This window comes from Rattus rattus, chromosome 1 (assembly GCF_011064425.1).
Source record: "Rattus rattus isolate New Zealand chromosome 1, Rrattus_CSIRO_v1, whole genome shotgun sequence".
NCBI classification, from domain to species: domain Eukaryota; kingdom Metazoa; phylum Chordata; class Mammalia; order Rodentia; family Muridae; genus Rattus; species Rattus rattus.
The window spans coordinates 38,282,374-38,302,941 of NC_046154.1; the positions used below are offsets into that span (position 1 = coordinate 38,282,374).

A 20,568-nucleotide genomic window follows, 5' to 3' on the forward strand; every position below is an offset into this window, starting at 1 on the left:
ATGCCCAGTAATCACTCAACAGCACAAGTTAATGATACTTCATTTGTGTCTGAGCCTCTGCTGGCCCAGGATACAGAAATGAGTCAAACACTTGACGCTCTGTCTCCACATGAATTCCCTTGATGCTTGAGAATAGCCCACCTTCTAGAATATCAGCATGTCATAGTAGGAATCCGCCTTTGCACATTGTCTCCTTTAACCCTCAGTGAATGGTTTTTGCCCATCCTCTGTGTAAGGAGGAGCAATAAGGGGGGAGGGCCACAGGCTGTCCTTTCAGGTGCTGTTGTGGCCTTCTGTGTTTGAAGAGCCTCACTCAGTGGCTCCTCCCCAGCCTGTTACTTTGAGGAAAGCCCTCTTCACATCTTTGTTTCTGAGGCTGTAGATTATAGGGTTGAGGAAGGCAGAGATGACATTGTAGAACAGAGCCAGTTTCTTGTCCCTCTCTGGGGAAGCATTGGCCCCAGGGTTCATGTACATAAACATGGCAGGTCCACAGAACATGGTGACCACGGTGATATGAGAGGCACAGGTGGAAAAGGCCTTCAGTCGACCTTGGGCTGAGCGGATTCTCAGAATGGTGGCAAAGATGCAGACATAAGAGGCCAGGATGAAGGAAAGAGGAATCAGGAGAAGGATAAAACCTAGGATAAAGTCTATCCGGTCATTGAGGGATGTGTCTGCACAGGCAAGCTTCAGAACAGCAGGGACCTCACAGAAGAAGTGATTGATCTCATTGGGGCCACAGTAGGGCAGCCTCATAGTGAAGACAGTGTAGATCAGAGAACAGCTGACACCCCATAGTCCACAGAAGACTACCATTGCACCACACAGCCAAGGCCTCATGATAACCTTATATCTGAGTGGGTGGCAAATGGCTACATATCTATCATAGGCCATGACAGAGAACAACCAGCCCTCAGTGATGCCTAATACCAGAAAGGTGTACATCTGGGCCACACACCCAGAATAGGAGATAGTTTTCTTCTGGCAGACAAGATGCACCAACATCTGGGGCACTGTGGTGGTGACATAGCTCATATCCAGCAGGGAAAGGACACTGAGGAAGAAGTACATGGGTGTATGGAGACGGGAGTCCAGGTGGATCAAGGTGACAATGAGCCCATTGCCCACAAGTGTAGAGAGGTAGAGGAAGAAGAAGACGTTGAAGAGGATTATATTAATTTGGAAATTCCTGGAGAACCCCAGAAGGATGAACTCTGACACAGAGCTATGGTTCTCATAGGAGAAGCCGTGCATTCTTCCACTGCAGAAAGAGAAACGGACCTAGTGGCACAGCTTAGAATGCACAGCTAAGCACTTTGCCCATCCCAAGACCTTAATCTTCCTTAGGATTGATGTCGGTTCAGAGACTGAGGTCTAAGTTCGGGATGTTTAGCATCTCAAGCCAGAGCCTCCAGGACATCTTTTCTTTCATTATTCCCCCCTGAATGTCCCCTGCTTTCCCCTCTGTTGGGACCTGCTTTTGCATGCTGCACTGTTTCTCATCTCCCTGGTGCAGACTACAGAAAGGTATGAAGAGGATGAGACACTCTCCCCCTCCTATCTGAAGGCGTATGTCCAGAACCCTTTCTATGAACATCTGAGAGAGCTGGAGATGTGGGGAGAATATGCAACATCACAAACAGGGGAAGTTCCTAGTAATTTACTTGTATCTCTGTTTGTTGATCCTCTGGAAGCCTTGATGCTTTCTTTTAGGTAGAGTCACTCAACAGCTCTGCCTCTTCCTGCCCTTACTCACCTCCAAGCAAGAGCCTTCCTGCTTGACTCTATAAGTTGACTTCTACTTAAGGCAGAGTGGTAGCTACTTCTCATGGTTTAAGGCAGATGTCAGACTGCATTGGGCTGAGGGGTGAGCTGAGCTGTAAATAAGTGAGATGAGAGGCCAGGACCAGGACATGGGGTCGGAAGTGTTTTCACTAAGGTAGAAGTTGGTCAGAGCGTGTATACACCAGAGAAAGGAGAGAAGTGATGTATCAAGAACTAAGAACAAGCTCTGTTAGTGCCAAGTCCAGTAGAGCAGGGACGAAGGGACAGAGGGGAGGATGAGGCAGACTCAGATGCATGCAACTGTGCCTGTCAGAAAGCTCAAGTCCACGTTCCAACAGACCAGCCCCAAGGACTCTTTTTCATGGCAGCTTGTGTACAAAGTGAGGAAGATCTAACCCAGGGGTTGAAAATCAGATGTCCAGCTTCAGCTAGACTAAACAACTGGCTGGTACCAACAACATAGATGCTACAGCACAAATTTAAAAATCTCTCCTCACACCTGAATAAAACATCCAACTATACCTAGTCATGATGGTGGCTCACATCTGCGGCCTTAAAATTCAGAAGGCTGAGACAAGAGGATCTTGAGTTCGAGGCCAGGCAGGGCTCACAGAGAGATCAAGAGCAGGCTGAGCTACATAGCGAATCCCTAACTCACTGCAAATAATTATTGAACTACAGGAAGCTCAGATGAGACAGCAGGTTATTGGGAAAGAGCCGAGGACTTACACCAGGTGAGTATAGAGAGGATCCTAAAAGCCAGGATGAAGCTACATCATTGAGAAAGGATCCTGGTAGATCTGGGCTAGTGGTCTGTGTCTGCAGTAGCCAGACCATGTGCTGAACAGCATGCTCATTCCTGGACTGTACCCTTAAGGGGGCTGTGGACAAATTAAAACAGGCTATGAAGAAGGATCAGGAGACCATGTTGAGTGGGAAAGATTTGAAATGAGAGAGACATTTCTTCTAGAGAACCGAGAGGGAAGAGAAGAGGACTTTGCCACATTTGTTTCTTCTCTTGTCCTCCAGCTTCCCCTAAACCTGGTGCCTGAGCTACTACAGAAAGTCCTAGTAGACGTCTCAGTGCCAGTCCCTGCTAAAAACTGACCAGAATGTGAGGCAGAGTGGAGAATGTGTGAGGGGGTGGTGGTGCAGAAGGGTGATCAGAAGGGCCAGGAATAGGTAAAGGAGGGGTCAGTCCATTCTGATTGCCTGGGCTGGAGGCATTCCAGACAGAATGGTAGGATGTCAGGCTCTATTCTGCTATTGTTCATCACCAATGACAGTGCATGCTTCCTCCTAGTTCCAATGTCTGTATCAAGCTTTCTGACTCTTATAAAGCCTCAAGCAGGACTTCTGAGCCATTACTGTAACTTGCCATCTCCATCTGTACCCTCAGTAGCAGTCCTCCTGTCCTGTACCTCCACCTAAGAATCCAAACCTGGGAATGCAGAAGAGCGTCCCCTGCTTCATCTCCACAGAAACAGCCCTCCTCCTTACAGTTTTTTCTGTTGCAACTGAATAACATAACAACAAATACAGAGATGAAAAGAAGCAGAGGGAGTCACGCTGAGACATTGTTGACCAGAGGAAGACAGAGATCCAGAGATCAACCAGAAGAGTAAAGACCAGGGATGAAATGCTGAGGTAAATGGAAGGGAGTTGGAAGCAGGCAGTTGTGGAGCAAGCAGAAGGGGTTAGGGATGGGAATGGGAGATAGGATGGGGCTGATGGGGTTGATGGAGTACATCGGGTAGCACTGTGAGGACTGTATGTCTCAGGCGACCTCTGCAGCTCCCTTCCTTACCTGATCCAGGATCTGTGTGAAGGTTGAGCTAGGAGTGAGTGAGGTTTTTCTTTAACACTCTGCTCCAAGTCTTCAGGGACAATGAAGCTGAAGCTTCCTAATGAGCCTTCTGTGACTTCGGGTCCTCTGGGTCCCACCACAGCCCTCCTAGACCCTGAGCACACATCTCAACTCTCCCATTTGGTACAGAAGTCCTCCATAGACAACATTCTTGATCCTCTCAACCCCAAGTCCCTTCCATGTTCCCGAGTCCTTTCCTTTTCCTCCTTTGTTGTCAATGGAGATGAATGTGTGAAGATCAAGTGCAGTAAATGCATAGGTTAAAGATGCAGGGGTGGAATCTGGGGAGGCGGCTCAGTTGGTAAGTAACTTGTTGCCCAAGCATGAGAACCTGAGTTCCATGCCCAGAACCATCCATGTAAAAGTCAGACGTGGTAAAGCAATCACAAACTAGGAAACAGAGATTACAGGATCTATTGGGTTTGTCACTAGCTTGCCTAGACTAATTGGTGAGCTCCAGGATGATGAGAGACTGTCTGCAAATAAAATGGACCTGGGTAATGACCTAGGCTTAACATTAGGACTCTTTATGTATGTGTACATACACCTGTGTATACACGTGGACATGCTACTGCATATACATGTGCACATGCACCTGTGTATACATGTGGACATGCATCTACATATACATGTGGACATGCACTTACATATACATGTGCTCACACACACCTGTGTATACATGTGGACTTGCACATATATACAGTGAAGAGTTGTAAGGGTGATGTTGGGGAAGCTTTCCATGGATCATAAAAAAAAAAGAAGAAGAACACGTTCCTCAGGGGATGTAGGGTCAAGCTAGAGCTCTCTGCGCTCAGCCCCTCAAGTTTCTCATTGTCCCCCTCATGCTGTGCTGGGAACTGGGCTATGTTGTGTGCTGAAATTTTGCAGCCCTAAAATAATTTGACTTTCTGGAGGGAAAGGACTATGATTCAGGCAACGGGGGGATCCTTCATAGAGCTTAGGCCAAGATGAGGTAATGATAAATACCCTACATAAGAGCAAAACCCAGGAAGACCTGAAATCAAATTCTAGCTCTACCACTTAATAACAGACAAGAAGACAACTCTCTGTACCCCAGTTTTCACAATAGCAAAAAGCAGCAATAGCAGAACAGGACCGTTTATAAGGCTAACCATGAGCATGTGTGAAACAGATGTGGTAAACGTGCATATAATTTAGGTCAGATGTGAGGTTCTGATTTACTTATTCCCGTGGGTGCTCAGAAATCTGTCCACACTGGATCTCAAGGTAGAATAGGGAGATGATGCCATGGGTTGCTAAGAACCTTGGATTGAAAAAGTTGGGAATTTTGGTTGTGGGGACCTTGGGTACCAGGATAAGGTGATGAAAGTTGTGCTCAGGACTTAAGAAGTCTGTGGTGGGACCTGGAGGACTCCAAGGGCACAGAAGGCATATAAAACATGGAAATAGGCTCTGAGACATGGCTCAGTTTAAGTTTCTGCTGAGCAAGTATGACAACCTGACTTTGGATTCCCAGAACCCATATAAAATCTTGGAATTATATTTATAACCTGAATGCTGGGAGGTTGGGGGGCAAAGACAAACAGATCCTTGGTGAGTTCACTGAACCAATTGGTGAGCATAAAGTCAGTGAGAGATATTGCTCTCCCCCAGAAAAATAGAAATATGGGGAGCCATATCATTGCAGTATCATGGGCAAAGCTTCCCTGTCACTTTCCTGAGACACAATCAGACAGCAATTTGCTAGTTGTCTGGTTCTTCCAATCATTCTGACGCCTCTTCCTTCCACAGTGGTCCCAAGCCATGGGTGTGAAGTTTGTGTTGTAGATTTATTAACCTGGACTCGTCATGCCATAATTAGTCTCTCTGTGCATTTTGACCAGTTGTGGTTTTCCATAATGGTCTCCATCTGCTGCAAAGAGATACTTCTTTGATGAGGGATGGGATCTACAGTTATCTGTGAATAAATCAGAATTGCCGTGTTTTAAGTCTGACTAATGACCCTCACGTGCCCATTGTATGACCTTGGACAGTTTTCTTGACAATATTTTTTGCATTGTTATATAAATAGTTTTCATGTTCTTGGGAGTCACTTTTTGATCAATATTTTCAACAGATGCCAATTAGTAGTTGTCTTTTCTTGTGACGTCTTGATTTTTTTATGAGAAGAATGTACTGGAAAGTTCTGCCTTCTTTTTTTTCTGCTTTGAAATTTGGAAAGATTGGTGTTGAACTTTATAAGTTGGGCAGAGTTGTCAGTGAAGCCACCTGGTTCTTTAGCTCTTCTGCGAAATGAATAAATTGCTAATTAAATAATGTAATGTGCTGTGTTTCAATTTTCTGTTCCCTTTTGAAACAGTTCTAGTACGCTTATCTTTCTAAATGTGACACACTTTAAGGCCTGACCTATTGAATCACATTATTAGTAGTGTTGCCCTATAATCTTTGTGTAGGGCACATCGTGACAGTCCCTCTTTCATTGCAAATTGTAGTAATTTATCTCTTCTTCCTTCTTTTTCCATGACAAGTCTCATGTTTCTTAATTTCATTGATCATTTAAAGAGACTTTTTAAATTTTCATTCATTTCCTCATGTGTTTTCTACTCCCCATTTCATGTGTCTCTACTTGGACGTTTGCCTTCCTGCTAACTTGCTTCTTGTTTTGTTCTCGTTTTTGCTTGACCGATGAAATAAAGTCTCACAACCCAGGATGAGCCTCAGATTCCTGGAAATTCTTCTGCTTTGGGACTGTTGATACTGAACTTTCAGACATGAACCACCACACCTTAAGGGTCGTGAACTAATGTTGTCACCATCACCATCTTCTTCCTGTCCTTCCTCAACATAAGATTTTATAATTTAAGATTTTCCTGTAAGCATCACTTTTATTGAAATAGGTGTTATTCGTGTCTTGCAACATTTTACTAATTTTAAAAAATTAGTTTTAGGAGCGTTTTCTTTAATTTTTACAAATTTGTGTATTATATGTAAATGGTTGTTTTATCTACATGTACATCTGAACACCAGAAGAGGGCATCAGATCCCATGGAATGAGAGTGATAGATGGTTGTGAACTGCCAAGTGCTGGGAATTGAAGAACAACCAGTGCCCTTAACCACTGAAGCATCTCTCCAGCCCCCATTAAAAGTTTGACTCTTTCTCTTTCTTTTTGTTTCCTTGTTTCTTCCTTCCTTCCTTCCTTCCTTCTTTTTTCTAGAGGATGTCTCTATAGCTCTGACTGTCCTGGAACTCACTATGTAGACCAGACTACCTCAAACTCACAGAGATCCACCTGCCTCTGCCTCCCAAGTGTTGAGATTAAAAACATGTACCACCAATGCCTGGCTGGACTGTGGGTTTTTTTTTTAATAATAATTTTACTTTGTTGTTGTTGTTTAGTTCTATTTTGTTTCACCATGAACTAGAGCAAAGACATCCAAGCCATTCACATTTGAGATAACTTTATGCAAACATATGAATACATATTAGCAGTTCTTTCTTTTTAAGGGATTCAAGGCCAAGATGCATGTCATACTCTGTAAGATGGCTTTCCTTCTTTTAAATGTTTATTGGAAGTAGATTCTTCTCTCGTACAATAAATCCCAACCAGTTTTTCTTCCTTCCATTCCTCCCAACTTCCCACTCCCCCCCTTCCTGTTCCATTCCCCTTCTTCAGAAAAGAGTGAGACTCTAAAAAATAACAGTCAAATATGACAAAACAAAATACAATAAGACAGGGCAAAATCCCTCATATTGAGTCTGGATAACCCAATGGGAGGAAAAGAGTCTCAAGAACAGGCAAAAGAGTCAGAGACACACCTGCTCCCACTGGTAGGACTCCCACAGAGACACCAAACAAGCAACCATAACATTTACATAGAGGACCTGGTGTAGACACATGCAGGCCCTGTGCTTGCTGCTTCAATCTCGATGAGCTCATATGCACCCTGCTTAGTTGATTCAGTGGTCCCAGGTCTTCTGGTATACTCCATTCTCTCTGACTTTACAACCTCTCCTTTCCCTCTTCTGTGGGATTCCCTGATCTCTGAAAGGAGGGACCCAATGAAGACCCCCAATTTAGACTCCTTCTCCATAGTGTCTGGTTGTGAGTCTCTGCATCCACTCCCATCTGCTGCGGGAGGAAACCTCTCTGATGATGACTGGACAAAGCACCAATCTATGAGTATAGCAGAATAACATTAGAAATTATTTTGTTTTGGTTTTGTTTGGCTTTGTTTTGTTTTGTTTTACGATACTTTTGCCAGTTCCATTTGGTTCTACCCTAGGTCTCTGGGGGCTATCCAGTCTTCATTTCTTACAGTTTGATGACATTGTTGCTTCTGGGGCCAGAGTTGAACACTTTGTCCGTAGTATTAAGAATTCTTAAACTCTCTCTTCTGGTGTGTCTGAAGACAGCTACAGTGTACTTATATATAATAAATAAATAAATCTTTTAAAAAAAAGAATTCTTAAACTTTCATGGTTTGAAAATAACTATAAAACATCCTGAAAAACTCAGAGTCTGTTTTATGAATAGGTGAGAAGGCAGTAAGAAACTGAGGGTAGGTATCTGGTCCGGCCTATGCTGAAATCTGAGAGGTTGGCAGTACTAGAGCAGAGGCATCATGTTGGGAGGTGAGGAAGCTGGGTGAGCCTGCTGTGGGTTTTCAGTGTCTTGAGAACTCTAAGAAAACCCCTTTTATCTCTACAGATGTCCCACATGCCCTTCTAATGACCCCAGGGCATTTTCCTTAACAAGTCCCCAAGAAAAAGAGGGTACATTACTGGCAACCCTATTTCTATCTTCAGGTGCCAAGGTTCTTCTTCCCCAGGGCTTTTCTCCTTCAAGGCTGAGTCTTTCAGGTAGCAAACCCACCCTGGAGACTTCCCTTCAACAGTTGCACATCACCCTGAGTGTTCTTTAATGCTTGGGGGACATTAGCAGCCTTGTAAGCCACGATTGCTCTCTATTCTGGAAAAAGTTGCTAATGAGCAAAGCATACTTTTAGCATTTATTGATCTTTGGGGATTTTTTGGTAACATTTCAGCCATTCTTAGTCTATAGTTAAAACTTTATTTTTAGTTTTTTCTATTAATTTTTTATTGTTTAAAAATGTATACAATATATTTTGATCCTATTCTTTCTCTTCCAACTCCCTACCCACCCAACTTCATGTTCTTTCTCAAAAAGATCAAAACAAACAAATAATATTAATTAAGACAGAAAAGAAACACACAGAGCTCACAGCACACACCCGTAAAACTTCTTTCAAACCAGTTAAGAGAACTTGGGATGTTTTTAAATTTAATCTTGTGTTTATGCAACAAATGATGATTTAAAAGTTTTTGCTTGTGTTTCTTTTTGGTAAGCAATTTAATAGTTTTCTTGAAACTAGAATGATAGAAAAAATTAAGAATGGATTTTTAAAAAGAATGGATTTAAGTTTTTTCATTTCATATATATGAATGCCTTGCTTTCATGCATATTTATGCCATGCATGCCTGCCTGGTGCCCTTAGGGGCCAAAAAAACAGCATCTGATCCCCTGAAATTGAGTTACAGATGATCATGAGTCACCATGGGAATTGAAACTAGGTCCTCTGCAAGAATAGCAAGTTTTCTAAACCACTGAGTCATCTGTCCAGCCTTTGATAGAAATTTGACTTGGTTTGAAGCACCAGAAGTGGTTTGTTTCTTGATTAACATGGCTGTTGATGTTATGACTGTGTCCCATTAAAATATCTCTCCCTCCCCCATCCCCAACTCTCTCTCTCTCTCTCTCTCTCTCTCTCTCTCTCTCTCTCTCTCTGCTGAAAGCATGACTCTGTACGTGCAGTCAATTACTACCATGACTATCCCCATAATGCCTGACCAGACAATGAATTTGACTTTCATATCTGAGGCTGTGAAACACAAGCTTCTGTTAATAGGTTGAATGATTCTCATTGTTTAAATTTTAAGCCCCACTCTCATTTGAAGTTTAAAATAATTTATAGCACAACCAATAGAACATGGTTTCCACCCCCATTTGAGTTTGAAGAGGACTGGATTCTGGAGGGTGCAATTGGTTTTTCTTAAGCTCTCAACAAATTAAGCCAAGATCAAAGTCCAGGGTTCCTCTGCCTGTCTCACGTCTCTCTGGCAGTAGAGGATATCACGGGGAAATCAGCTGATGAAATCAGAAGCCACAACTGAAGCAGACACAATGCAAACAGGAGAGGAGCCCATGTCAGCAAAGAGCTGAGAGCAGAGCTCGCCAACTCAAAGCAACTCACACCTCAAGACGAGGAGAAGGGGGAGGAAAAGGAGAAAGAGAAAAAGGAGGAGGAGAAAGACGAGGAGGAAAGAAAACTGAAAACGAAAACCACCACCTTAGTTATTGTCATTTGGGGATAATGAATATCACAAAACCCATTTGACAACCGGGAATTACTCCCCCAAGAACTGAGGTGAATGCTCCAAACCAACATGACTTTTCCAGTGCCATAGAAGGTCAATGACATGGCTAATTCTTGGGCACAATTCTTTGGGTTCTTTCCTAATGTATCCATTAGTAAATTCATGTGAAATGTTCTTTTTCTTGTGTCTCCCTCATCCTGAGGATCCCCTCTCATTCCCTCCAAGAACCTCAGTGAATGGAACTAGGAAGGAACTCTCCCACCAAAAATGTACTGAGATGTTGTTTTGGACCATACATGGTCTATTTGCTCAGGATGCAGAATGCTACTGTGGAAGGGCTGGAAGGGCTGACTTCTAAACCGAGCTCCAGACTCCAGGGATCTGGCCCTGCATTTATGACCTTAGAATAAGAACCCTTTTCTTTTTTGAGACAGGGTTTCATCATATAACTCTGGCTGTCCCTGAACTCTCTGTAGACCAGGTTTGCCCTCAAATTCATGGAGCTCCACCTTCCTTCACCTCCCGAGTGCTGGGATCAAAGGTCTGTACCATCACCACCCCAGTTAGAGTTCTTTTTAGCCTTCCTCAGTTGTAGCTTTTCATTGTCTCAGCTAAACCTCAAAACTCTCTCTGGGATGTTTCAGAGTAGTGTGGTGTAATATATCAGAGACTGGGCCTTAGAACTAGGCCCTGGGTTCCAACCTCTGCCATGTTGCTTTCAGCTTGATGACATTTAGAAAATTAATCTTTTTCTGTTGCAGTGTCTTTATTTTTATGAAGGAGATATTGCACATCTCTAGAGTTAACATGTGGATTAAAACAATAAATACATATCAGTCAGGCATCAGAAAGGGGAGATACATCTGTATTTTCAGATATCTAGGAGGTTTGAAGCTCAAAACCAGCCTAGACAATATAGTGAGACCCCATGCATGCACACACACACACACACACACAGAGAGAGAGAGAGAGAGAGAGAGAGAGAGAGAGAGAGAGAGAGAGAGAGAAGCTCAAGAAGAAGAGGAAAAGGAGGAAAAGAAGGAAAAGGAAGAGGAGGAAAGAAAACTGAAAATGAAAACCACCACACCAGGAAAAGAAGGAGGGGAAAAAAGGCCATGTAAATCATTGAGTGACGCTATACAAATGCAACCTTAGTTATTATCATTTGGGCATAATGAAAATCACAAAACACATTTGACAACTGCAAATTACTCCCCCAAGAAGTGAGGTGAGTGGTCCAAACCAGTGTGACTTTTTCAAAACCATAGAAGGTCAATGACATGGCTAATTCTTGAGCACAATTCTTTGAGTCCTTTCCTAATGTATCCATTAGCAAATTCACGTAAAACATTCTTTTTCTTGTGTCTCCCTCATTGTGAGAATCTTCTCTCATTCCCTCCAAGAACCTCAGTGAAATTGTGGGTGGCACACCCAAGAGGCCAGAGACACTCCAGACAGCCTTACTCCTCCTACTGGGTGTCCTCACCCCTTCCAATTAACTTGAGAAAAGCCTTCTTCACGTCCTTGTTCCGGAGACTGTAAATAATGGGGTTAAGGAAGGCAGAAATGACATTATAGAACAAGGCCAACTTCTTGTCATCTTCTGGGGAGGCTTCAGAGCCAGGTCTCATGTACATGACCATGCACGGAACACAGAACATGGTGACCACAGTGATGTGTGAAGCGCAGGTGGAGAAGGCCTTCATCTGTCCTTGGGTGGAGCGAATCCTTAGAATGGCTATAAAGATCCGAACGTACGAGGCCAGGATGAGAGATAATGGGATCAGAAGCAAGATGAAGCCCAGGATGAAGTCCACTTGGTCATTGAGGGATGTGTCTGCACAGGCTAACTTCAAGACAGCGGGAATTTCACAAAAGAAATGATTGATCTCATTGGGACCACAGTAGGGAAGAGTCATTGCAAAGACTGTGTAGACGAGGGCACAGATGAGGCCACAAAGGGCAGAGCTGGTCACCAGGGCTATGCATAAGGTTTGGCTCATCTTGACTCCATAGTGGAGTGGATAACATATAGCAACATATCTGTCATAGGCCATAGCTGCGAAAATCCAGGTCTCAGTGATACCTAGTGTCAAGAAAATGTACATCTGGATCACACATCCAGTGTAAGAGATGGCCTTATTCTTGCTTACTAGATGAGCCAACATCTGGGGCACTGTTGTGGTGGCGTAACTCAGATCCAGGAGGGAGAGGATGCTGAGGAAGAAGTACATGGGCGTGTGGAGACGAGCATCTATTCTAATCAGGGTAACGATGAGTCCATTACCCAGGACTGTAAATAAGTAGAGGAAGAGGAAGAGGAAGAAAAGGATCCAGTTGGTCCTGGGGTTTCTGGAGAAGCCCAAGAGGATAAATTCTGTTACGAAGCTGTGGTTTCTCCAGCCTCGACTGTGCATGGCCTTCCTTCTGAAGAGAGAAGAGGACATATGACTGTCTTGCGTGCTAGAATTTGCAATATTCATGATGGAATTCTTTGTAAAACTCACAGATGGAGAGTTGAAAGTGAAATACTTACTTCCGTGCCCTAGAAGCAATCTATCCAAATTGGCCTTGCCAAGTTCTAGGTACTTAGTAACAATGCCACTAAGCACTTTTTAGGTTGTCCAACTAACTACTCCAGTAAACACCAAGGTTCCCATGAGAAGCTGTAAAGGACTGAAGTCTTATTTCAAAGAAACACACACACACACACACACACACACACACATATATATAAACACACACACACACACACACACATTTTGAACAAGTCAAAATGAGGAGGAAAGTCATGCCTATTGTTTCTGGATGCCACTATTTCAAGACAAGTAGGTACTAGAAAAGGCAATGTAAAACAGACAAGTTTTTTTTTTTTGAAAAAACCTACAAAAGTAAGAAAAAAAACCATAGCACCCAGTTTATCCCTCTTTCTTCTTCCCCTGATTCTGTACAGAACCCACATTTTCAAGGAAAAAATCTCTTTGTGACCTTGACTACCCTCAAGTGTGGCCCTCTATCAAGAGTGACAGTGTATTTATTTCTATTCTGTGTATTCATCAAGTTGCTTTTGAAGTTTTCCAGCCACTTTTCAAATTAAACAAAACAAACAAACCCCCCAACTTTTGTTGCTTTAGAAGCTCTGTTGCCTCATCCTACCCTCCTAACCATTCCTTCAGTGATACAGCAAAACAAATTAACATACAGCGATAACCACCAGGTCTCTAATTTTGAGAGCCAGAGAAGGGTTCTATCTTCTAACATTTCTCAAAACGATGAGGGTCGTGGACTTGGGAAAGGAACTGCTGTGTGTCTGGACACTGTTCTTCAGCAGCGGGGGAAGTCCTCCACAGTTCTGCCTCTCACAGGAGAGGTGAGGGGTGGGCATAGGTGGATCTTCACTTTAATGTGGGCTCAGTCCTCAATGAGAGATTGGCAGCCTCGCAACAGAGGATGTCCCTGACCAGACTCTCACTCTCTATCCCCTTGGCGGCTCTTACATGTCTGCTACAGGATGCTATCACGGGGTCGTTCCATCTTTTCTAGGCTCTGAAAAAGGAAATGCCCACTTATCAAGCACACTGTAAAGAGTGCTTCATTAAGCATGATCAGCTTGTCACCACAACCCACTGAGGTCAGAACCACTTTTTTTTTCCTTTACAGAGAATTGAAGATTCAAATTTGAAAGCTAGTACATGGTAGAGCCAGGACCCAAACTCCAAGTCCTATGATCTCGCCATGTGAAATTGTCATTTGTCTCCCACGCCATCAGTTTCACCAACAGTTTAGCAAAGGTTCCAAATAGAATGCATGTTCCTGTCAGATGTCACTGTGTAAGATGTCTGGCCTGCCTAGTCAGTTTAGAAGACAGAAAACACATATTTCACATTGGAAAGTGAAGGGTCCTTTTTTTACATATGAAACCAACGAACTTGGGATATAGAACAAGATGCTGATTTAAAGCAGCAACCACTGCCACTGTGGTGGCTCTCTCTCTCTCTCTCTCTCTCTCTCTCTCTCTCTCTCTCTCTCTCTGTGTGTGTGTGTGTGTGTGTGTGTGTGTGTGTGTGTGTGAGCATATGTACACACACATTTATGTATGGTCACACATGCACCACACCACCCCTGTGAAGGTCAAAAGAAAACTTAGAGGAGTTAGCTCTCTTTTCCTACAAATGGGTCCCAAGATCAAACTTAGGTAGGCAGCTTAGCAGCCAGCCTTTTTACTGATGAACCATCTTGCTGGCCCTATAGTGGTTTCTTAGTCACCAAGAAAAGCCAAAGTTCTTTGAGGGCTTTAAGATCACTCAACACTCGCTACCTCTCACTTCTCCAAATGCTTACTTCTCTGTTTCCACACACCCCTTTGCTGCACCTCACTCAAAGAATACTGCTGTTTCAGTACCTTTTTAGAATTCTGTTTCCACTACTGGAAATTATCTTTCTGAATCATACTCTCACCTCCTTCAAATGGTTATTCAAGTGTTGACTTCTCAGAGAACGTCTAAGTTCTTCCTAACACCCTGTTCAAAATGGGAGCATCTCATACTCTCTACTCCTATCTCCTGTTCTACATCTCTTCATAGCACTTTCTAAACAATGTGGAAAGTGTTATTTAAATTTCCCTTGCAAGAATATGAGAGCTTTGTTTTTCTTAGTTCATTTATGCCATAGTATTCGCAGATTCTAGGACAATGCCTGGCACATTGTAGGAATTTGTGTGTTAAATAAATGAATTAATCTGAGCTGGGCACTAGCTCTCCTAGGCACGATGGTGTTGTCCTTGGTCCTGATTCCCGTGGTGCCAGATAGAAAGTTGACCCTCAGGTGCTTTCTCTTGCATTTCTACAGCTCTCAATGGATTTGCAGATGGAGACTGGCCATCTCCATAATCATCCCGCTCTATCACCAAGTCTGTCTACCACTACATACATCCTAAAATTGAGGAAACAGGTCCATCCATTAAGCAGCACCTACTGATTGCCCAGAAATGTCTATAATTCATGCACCTGCAATTTAAACACAGGGAAGTTTTTCTGGCTGCCACTCATGAAGACCACCTCATTTGCTGACCTCCCACTTGGGCCTGCTTCACAAAGCTGTGAAGCAGTGTGTATCACAAAAGTAGGAGAGCCTCTGAGGTCCAAGAAACTTATATTTGAGTTAGAGTCTACGATTTAGCAGCAGCACAAACTAGAGAAAGTCAGCAGCCTCTGACCCTGTACCAATAAAACTAGAACAACACACGCTTTGAGGTCTTATGAATGCTTACTGCGTTTTGAATGTATGTGATGCCATAGCATTAAACATCAATTCCTAGTACTGCTGTTGCTTAGTTACTTATCTTTTTCAAAATGTTTTTCTTGCTTCCTCCTCTTTGTAAAATTCTAATCATGAAAGTCCTTCATGATTTCAACCCTGCTTCTTTCTTGGGCCTCTGGTTGGACCTTTGAAGGTGTTTCTATTCTTGTTTGTAGCCACGTTGATACAGACATTTATCTGGAGAGTTCCTTATATAAGAAAAACCTCAATGCCTTAACCCTGTCTCTGATACTAAGCACATAGCATGGGCAGGGATAATAGACCTTAGATAGATGGCTATGAAATTATGCCCATGGTATGATAGTTATCTACAAGAATGAATATCTAGTCCAGTGTTTGTCTCAGCAACTGGAGGATCTCTACCAGTTTATCAATGTTCACCACAACTAGATTCCCATTCTTGGCTAATTGTTAACGAATATGAACAAATTTTTTGTGGAAATTGGAAGAAATTTATTAAGAACATGTTGATAGTTTTTTCTTTCTTTCTCAAATGAGCTTCTCCAATATTAGTGAGATGGAATTAAGGCAGAGGCAACTTTTCTCCAAGCATGACCAAGTTATCTTCCATCAAAGGCAGGATACCATCAAGAGCATGAACACAAGAATAAAAGCTGGGTGTTGTCCTAACTCCATTGATAATGAGCAGAGTAGCCTGGGGCAAATTATCTAAATTTCTTGTGTTTCCATCTTCATCTAGAAATTAGAACCCATCTCAAAGGGTGTTGATAATAATTAACTAACGTGCTACATGGAAATTTGTTTAATGTGATGCCTGCATCTGAGTGCTCAAAATAGTATTTATTACATTTGTATTAGTTTACAGTTATGAGGATTTTTTATTCTGAATGCTTAGAAAAGGGAATTGAAACAGAGTTACTTGCCTGATGGTGCACAGCTACTGAGAGACACAATCCACCTCTGTCATCATCAAAGACCTTCCTTTCATGGACTCTGTTATTCCATCCTGATACATCATAGCATTAGACTGATGGATCACAGTGAACTAATGGGAACTGCCTTCTCAAGGACTTATCCTTCAAGCTCCTTACCTATCTTCCCTTCCTGATTCCAAGTGAGATGCACACTTCTGCTTCATATTCATGTCTCGCAACTGCCTTAGGCAGTTCCAGACTACAGGTACTAGGCTATAAGAGGGCCCTATCTCAGCCACTCTCCAGAGCTACTGAGTCTCAGCAGCTTCCTGACTGCTGTATTAATGAGGCTCATGAGTATTGGTGATCAAAGAGTCCCTGTGGCTGCAGCCGTGCTAGATAGACCCAGTGTTACCTCAAAGGGTCTTTCAGTCCTGTGGGATCCTATTACTTAGAAAAAGGTTCTACAGAGGTACAATCATCATGCAGAGAAGGGATAAATGCATCCCAAAGGAAACCCAAGGTTGAAGGGGAGACAAGAATTCCTGAAGGGATGTAGAAACTGAATCTTTTTTTTTCTTTTTTCTTTTTCTTTTTTTTTCCGGAGCTGGGGACCGAACCCAGAGCCTTGCGCTTGCTAGGCAAGCGCTCTACCACTGAGCTAAATCCCCAACCCCAGAAACTGATTCTTGAACTCATCTTTCTATTTTGGCACCTGGAGGTAAAGACAGCAAGAGAGACATCAGGACCCAATTCTCAGTTACTCTTACATTCCTGTTTAGGTGCTCTACTGGGGAGCGGGGGTGGAGATAATGTTGGAGTTAGATATTGCTTGCCAGAATCAGTCTTAGAAGGATGGGTTTCCAGAAAGAATTGCAGAAACATAGCCCAAACAGAATGATAACTAGGAGTCAGGCATCCTGATATCATGATATAACTTCTCCCAATGTTGGTACGCACTACTGTGCATTCAGATGGTTTCCAGCCTTGCCCTGATGCTTCTCACTTATATTTGCTAATTTTGAGGTTGGTTTGTTTTTTATTTTCTGAGACTTTGATATGCATAATTAGGCTGTTTATTTGAAATCTGTTTACTTGAAGTAGGTGCTCAATACCACAAACTTTCTTAACGCTGTCTTTGTCGTAACAGAAAAGTTTCTGTTTGCCTTGTTTCCATTTTCATTTATAACAAGGAGATTTTTAAAGTTCCATTCTGACTTCCACAGTGCTCACTGTTCACTCAAATATGTTGTGCAATCTTCATGAATTTGCATGTTCTCTAGCGTTCTGTTGTAGAAATTTCTAGTCCCAATCCAGAGTTTCTACCTTGCCTTAATCATTCAGTTTACAGATAAAAAGGAAACATACAACCTTTATATTTACAATAAGCCTTAAACAGCACAAGGACTGGGCAGATATCTACCCTCTTTGTTATTAGAATCTACTTTCCTATCAATAATCCCAAGTTACTACTTACTATGTTTCAGCTGGGCTTCTCTTAGCTCCCATTGGCCAGCCTTCGGGGCCATGTTTCCATGACTCACCTAACCCATGGTGACTTTCTCTTCCTCCTCCGTCTTCTTTTTCCCCTCACGGTTCTCCTCCAACCCCAATCCCAGGAATCCTAAACCCTACCTATGTCTCTTCTGTCTAGCTATTGGCTGTCAGCATCTTTATTTACCAACCAGAAATACTTGAGGGGAAAGGTCACATAGAGTCACTTGTGTCTACATTCAGACACAGTGCTAAGGGACCCTCCTGCACTTAGCATTACAATGCACAGCAAAAGGTGAAACCTCAACAGATTTCCTCTTACAACAGTTAACTTCTAGTTTCATTCCATTGTGATTATAAAGTATCCAGAAGAGAATTTCATTTTTTTTTTTAGTGTTAAGACTTGCTTTGTAGTCTAGGATTTTATCTATTCTAGAGAAAGTTCAGTGTGGGTTTTAAGACCTTTAAACAGAAAAGTTTGTCTATGATTGTTAAGTCTATTTGATCTACAGTATAGTTTAGTTCTGCTTTCTTGTTAAGTTTTTATCCTGGTGATATATCCATTAATAAGAATAGATAACTGGATATTTGTCATACTGTTAGGATACTATAGCCTATTTCTATTTCTACCTGTGATTATATTTGTTTTATAAAATTTGGTGTTCAAAACTTAATTTTATTCTTCTAGATGAACTCATTCTTGGTCATTATATATAACTATTATAGCTTGAATATTAAATGCCTCCCAAAGACTCACTTCCTAGATTGTAGTACTGTTTTAGGAGGTTGTGGGAACTTTAGAAGGGGAGCCTAGGTGGAGGCAGTAAGCTACAAGGGAAAGATATACCTGTTCTTTATTCCTTCTTTTTCCTCTGCTTTGTGTCTTGAACAAAGTGAAGAACCTTTCCTGTTATACAGCCCACTGCCATGATGTGCCCAGGTTCATGAGACCAAATAAATGATCACACTCTTCAAACATGGGGCAAAATAAATCTTTTTGAAAATTGCTGTCTCAGGCATTTGGTCATAACCTTGCAAAAGTTGGTGTAAAACAAGTGAAATCAAGGTTAGTGGTATATGCCTTTAATCCTAGGCAAGTGGATCTCTGTGAGTTCAAGGCCAGCCTAATCTACATAGTGAGTTCCAGAGCTACAGAGAGACTCTCCCTCAAAAGGGGAGAAGAAGAAGAAAAGGGAGGAGGACAGGGGAGGAGGAGGGGGATGGGGAGGAGGAGGGGGAGGAAGAGAGGTCATTTTCTATGACCAAACTTGATTCACAGTTTACATGTCCTCAAAACTAGTTTATGGTAGAGTTTGGAAGTTTGGAGATATGGGCTAAAGAAACATTATAACGGTGAAGACAACCTAGTGGATGTTTTTGGTGGTGTTTTGGAGGAACAGAATTCCAACAGAAATGGGGTCAGTGAAGTCCAGGACTGCAAAACTTCAAATGGGAAGAATTGTGTTGAAAGTTGAATTAATGAATACTACATTCTATCAATGAATTTGTCTGTTTTGTCTGTTACTTCGTTTTTGTATAAAGTTGAACTTAAAAGTGAGAGAAATCTGGTAGAGATAATACATAAGGAAGCTTAGTATTCATCTGTAGTATGGCTGTCGCTAGCTCCTTTTAGCTAGGTTTCCAATGAGAATTTGGAGCAAAAAGCTCTCTCTCTGCCCTTCAACAGAGGAAGAGATACAGAAAATGTGGTACATCTACACAATGGAATATTACTCAGCTATCAAAAACAATGACTTTATGAAATTCATAGGCAAATGGATGGAACTGGAAAATATCATCCTGAGTGAGGTAACCCAATCACAGAAAAGTACACATGGTATGCACTCATTGATAAGTGGATATTAGCCCAAATGCTTGAATTGCCCTAGATGCACAGAACACATGAAACTCAAGAAGGATGACCAAAATGCGAATGCTTCACTTCTTCTTCAAAAGGGGAACAAGAATACCCTTGGGAGGGAATAGGGAGGCAAAGTTTAGAACAGATGCAGAAGGAACGCCCATTCAGAACCTGTCCCACATGTGGCCCATACATATACAGCCACCAAACTAGATAAGATGGATGAAGCAAAGAAGTGCAGGCTGACAGGAACCGGATGTAGATCTGTCCTGAGAGACGCACCCAGAATACAGCAAATACATAGGCAAATGCCAGCAGCAAACCACTGAACTGAGAATGGGACCCCCATTGAAGGAATCCGAGAAAGGACTGGAAGAGCTTGAAGGGGCTCAAGATCCCATATGAACAACAATGCCAAGCAACCAGAGCTTCCAGGGACTAAGCCACTACCCAAAGACTATACATGGACTGACCCTGGGCTCCAACTGCATAGGTAGCAATGAATAGCCTAGTAAGAGCACCAGTGGAAGGGGAAGCCCTTGGTCCTGCCAAGACCGAACCCCCAGTGAATGTGATCGTTGGGGGGAGGGCAGTAATGGGGGGAGGATGGGGAGGGGAACACCCATAGAGAAGGGGAGGGGGAGGAGTTAGGGGGATGTTGGTCTGGAAACCGGGAAGGGGAATAACAACCGAAATGTAAATAAGAAATATTCAAGTTAATAAAGATAAAATAAAAAAGCTCTCTGTCTCTGTCTTTCTCTCTCTCTCTCTATCTCTGTGTGTGTGTGTGTGAATGTATGAGTGTGTGTGTGTGTGTGTGTGTGTGTGTGTGTGTGTCTTAACAGCAGAGTGAGTGTCTTTGACTCTTTTGCCTGCTCTTGAGACTCTTTTCCTCCTATTGAGTAGCCTTGTCCAGCCTTGATAACACGGCTTTTGCCTTGTGTCATTGTATCTTATTTTGTCCTATTTAGATGTCATCTCTT

At 42.6% G+C, this 20,568-nt stretch overlaps 2 protein-coding genes across 5 annotated transcripts; both read right to left on the reverse strand.

The window, feature by feature from the left end:
• Positions 1–309: 309 nt before the first annotated feature.
• LOC116887243 (olfactory receptor 2G3-like) lies at positions 310–3,980 on the reverse strand. 2 transcript variants are annotated; one of them, XM_032888820.1, is made up of 2 exons: positions 3,966–3,980; positions 310–1,236 (listed from the first exon to the last, which is right to left on the reverse strand). In XM_032888820.1, exons 1-2 carry the CDS (start codon positions 3,978–3,980, stop codon positions 310–312), a joined length of 942 nt encoding a protein of 313 aa, XP_032744711.1. The 2 variants fall into 2 exon arrangements, with proteins under 2 accessions (XP_032744711.1, XP_032744703.1); XM_032888812.1 differs by lacking the exon at positions 3,966–3,980 and having other exon boundaries at positions 310–1,718.
• Positions 3,981–11,505: 7,525 nt separating this feature from the next.
• LOC116887259 (olfactory receptor 2D3-like) lies at positions 11,506–15,908 on the reverse strand. Of its 3 annotated transcripts, none has more exons than XM_032888845.1 (2): positions 15,895–15,908; positions 11,506–12,433 (listed from the first exon to the last, which is right to left on the reverse strand). In XM_032888845.1, exons 1-2 carry the CDS (start codon positions 15,906–15,908, stop codon positions 11,506–11,508), a joined length of 942 nt encoding a protein of 313 aa, XP_032744736.1. The 3 variants fall into 3 exon arrangements, with proteins under 3 accessions (XP_032744736.1, XP_032744720.1, XP_032744728.1); XM_032888829.1 differs by lacking the exon at positions 15,895–15,908 and adding an exon at positions 12,988–12,998 and having other exon boundaries at positions 11,506–12,445; XM_032888837.1 differs by lacking the exon at positions 15,895–15,908 and having other exon boundaries at positions 11,506–12,453.
• Between the last annotated feature and the right edge of the window lie 4,660 nt (positions 15,909–20,568).

What these genes read in the sequence shown, in the direction of transcription:
- LOC116887243 (XM_032888812.1), bottom strand. Translation starts at nt 1,257, where the DNA reads ATGCACGGCTTCTCCTATGAGAACCATAGCTCTGTGTCAGAGTTCATC.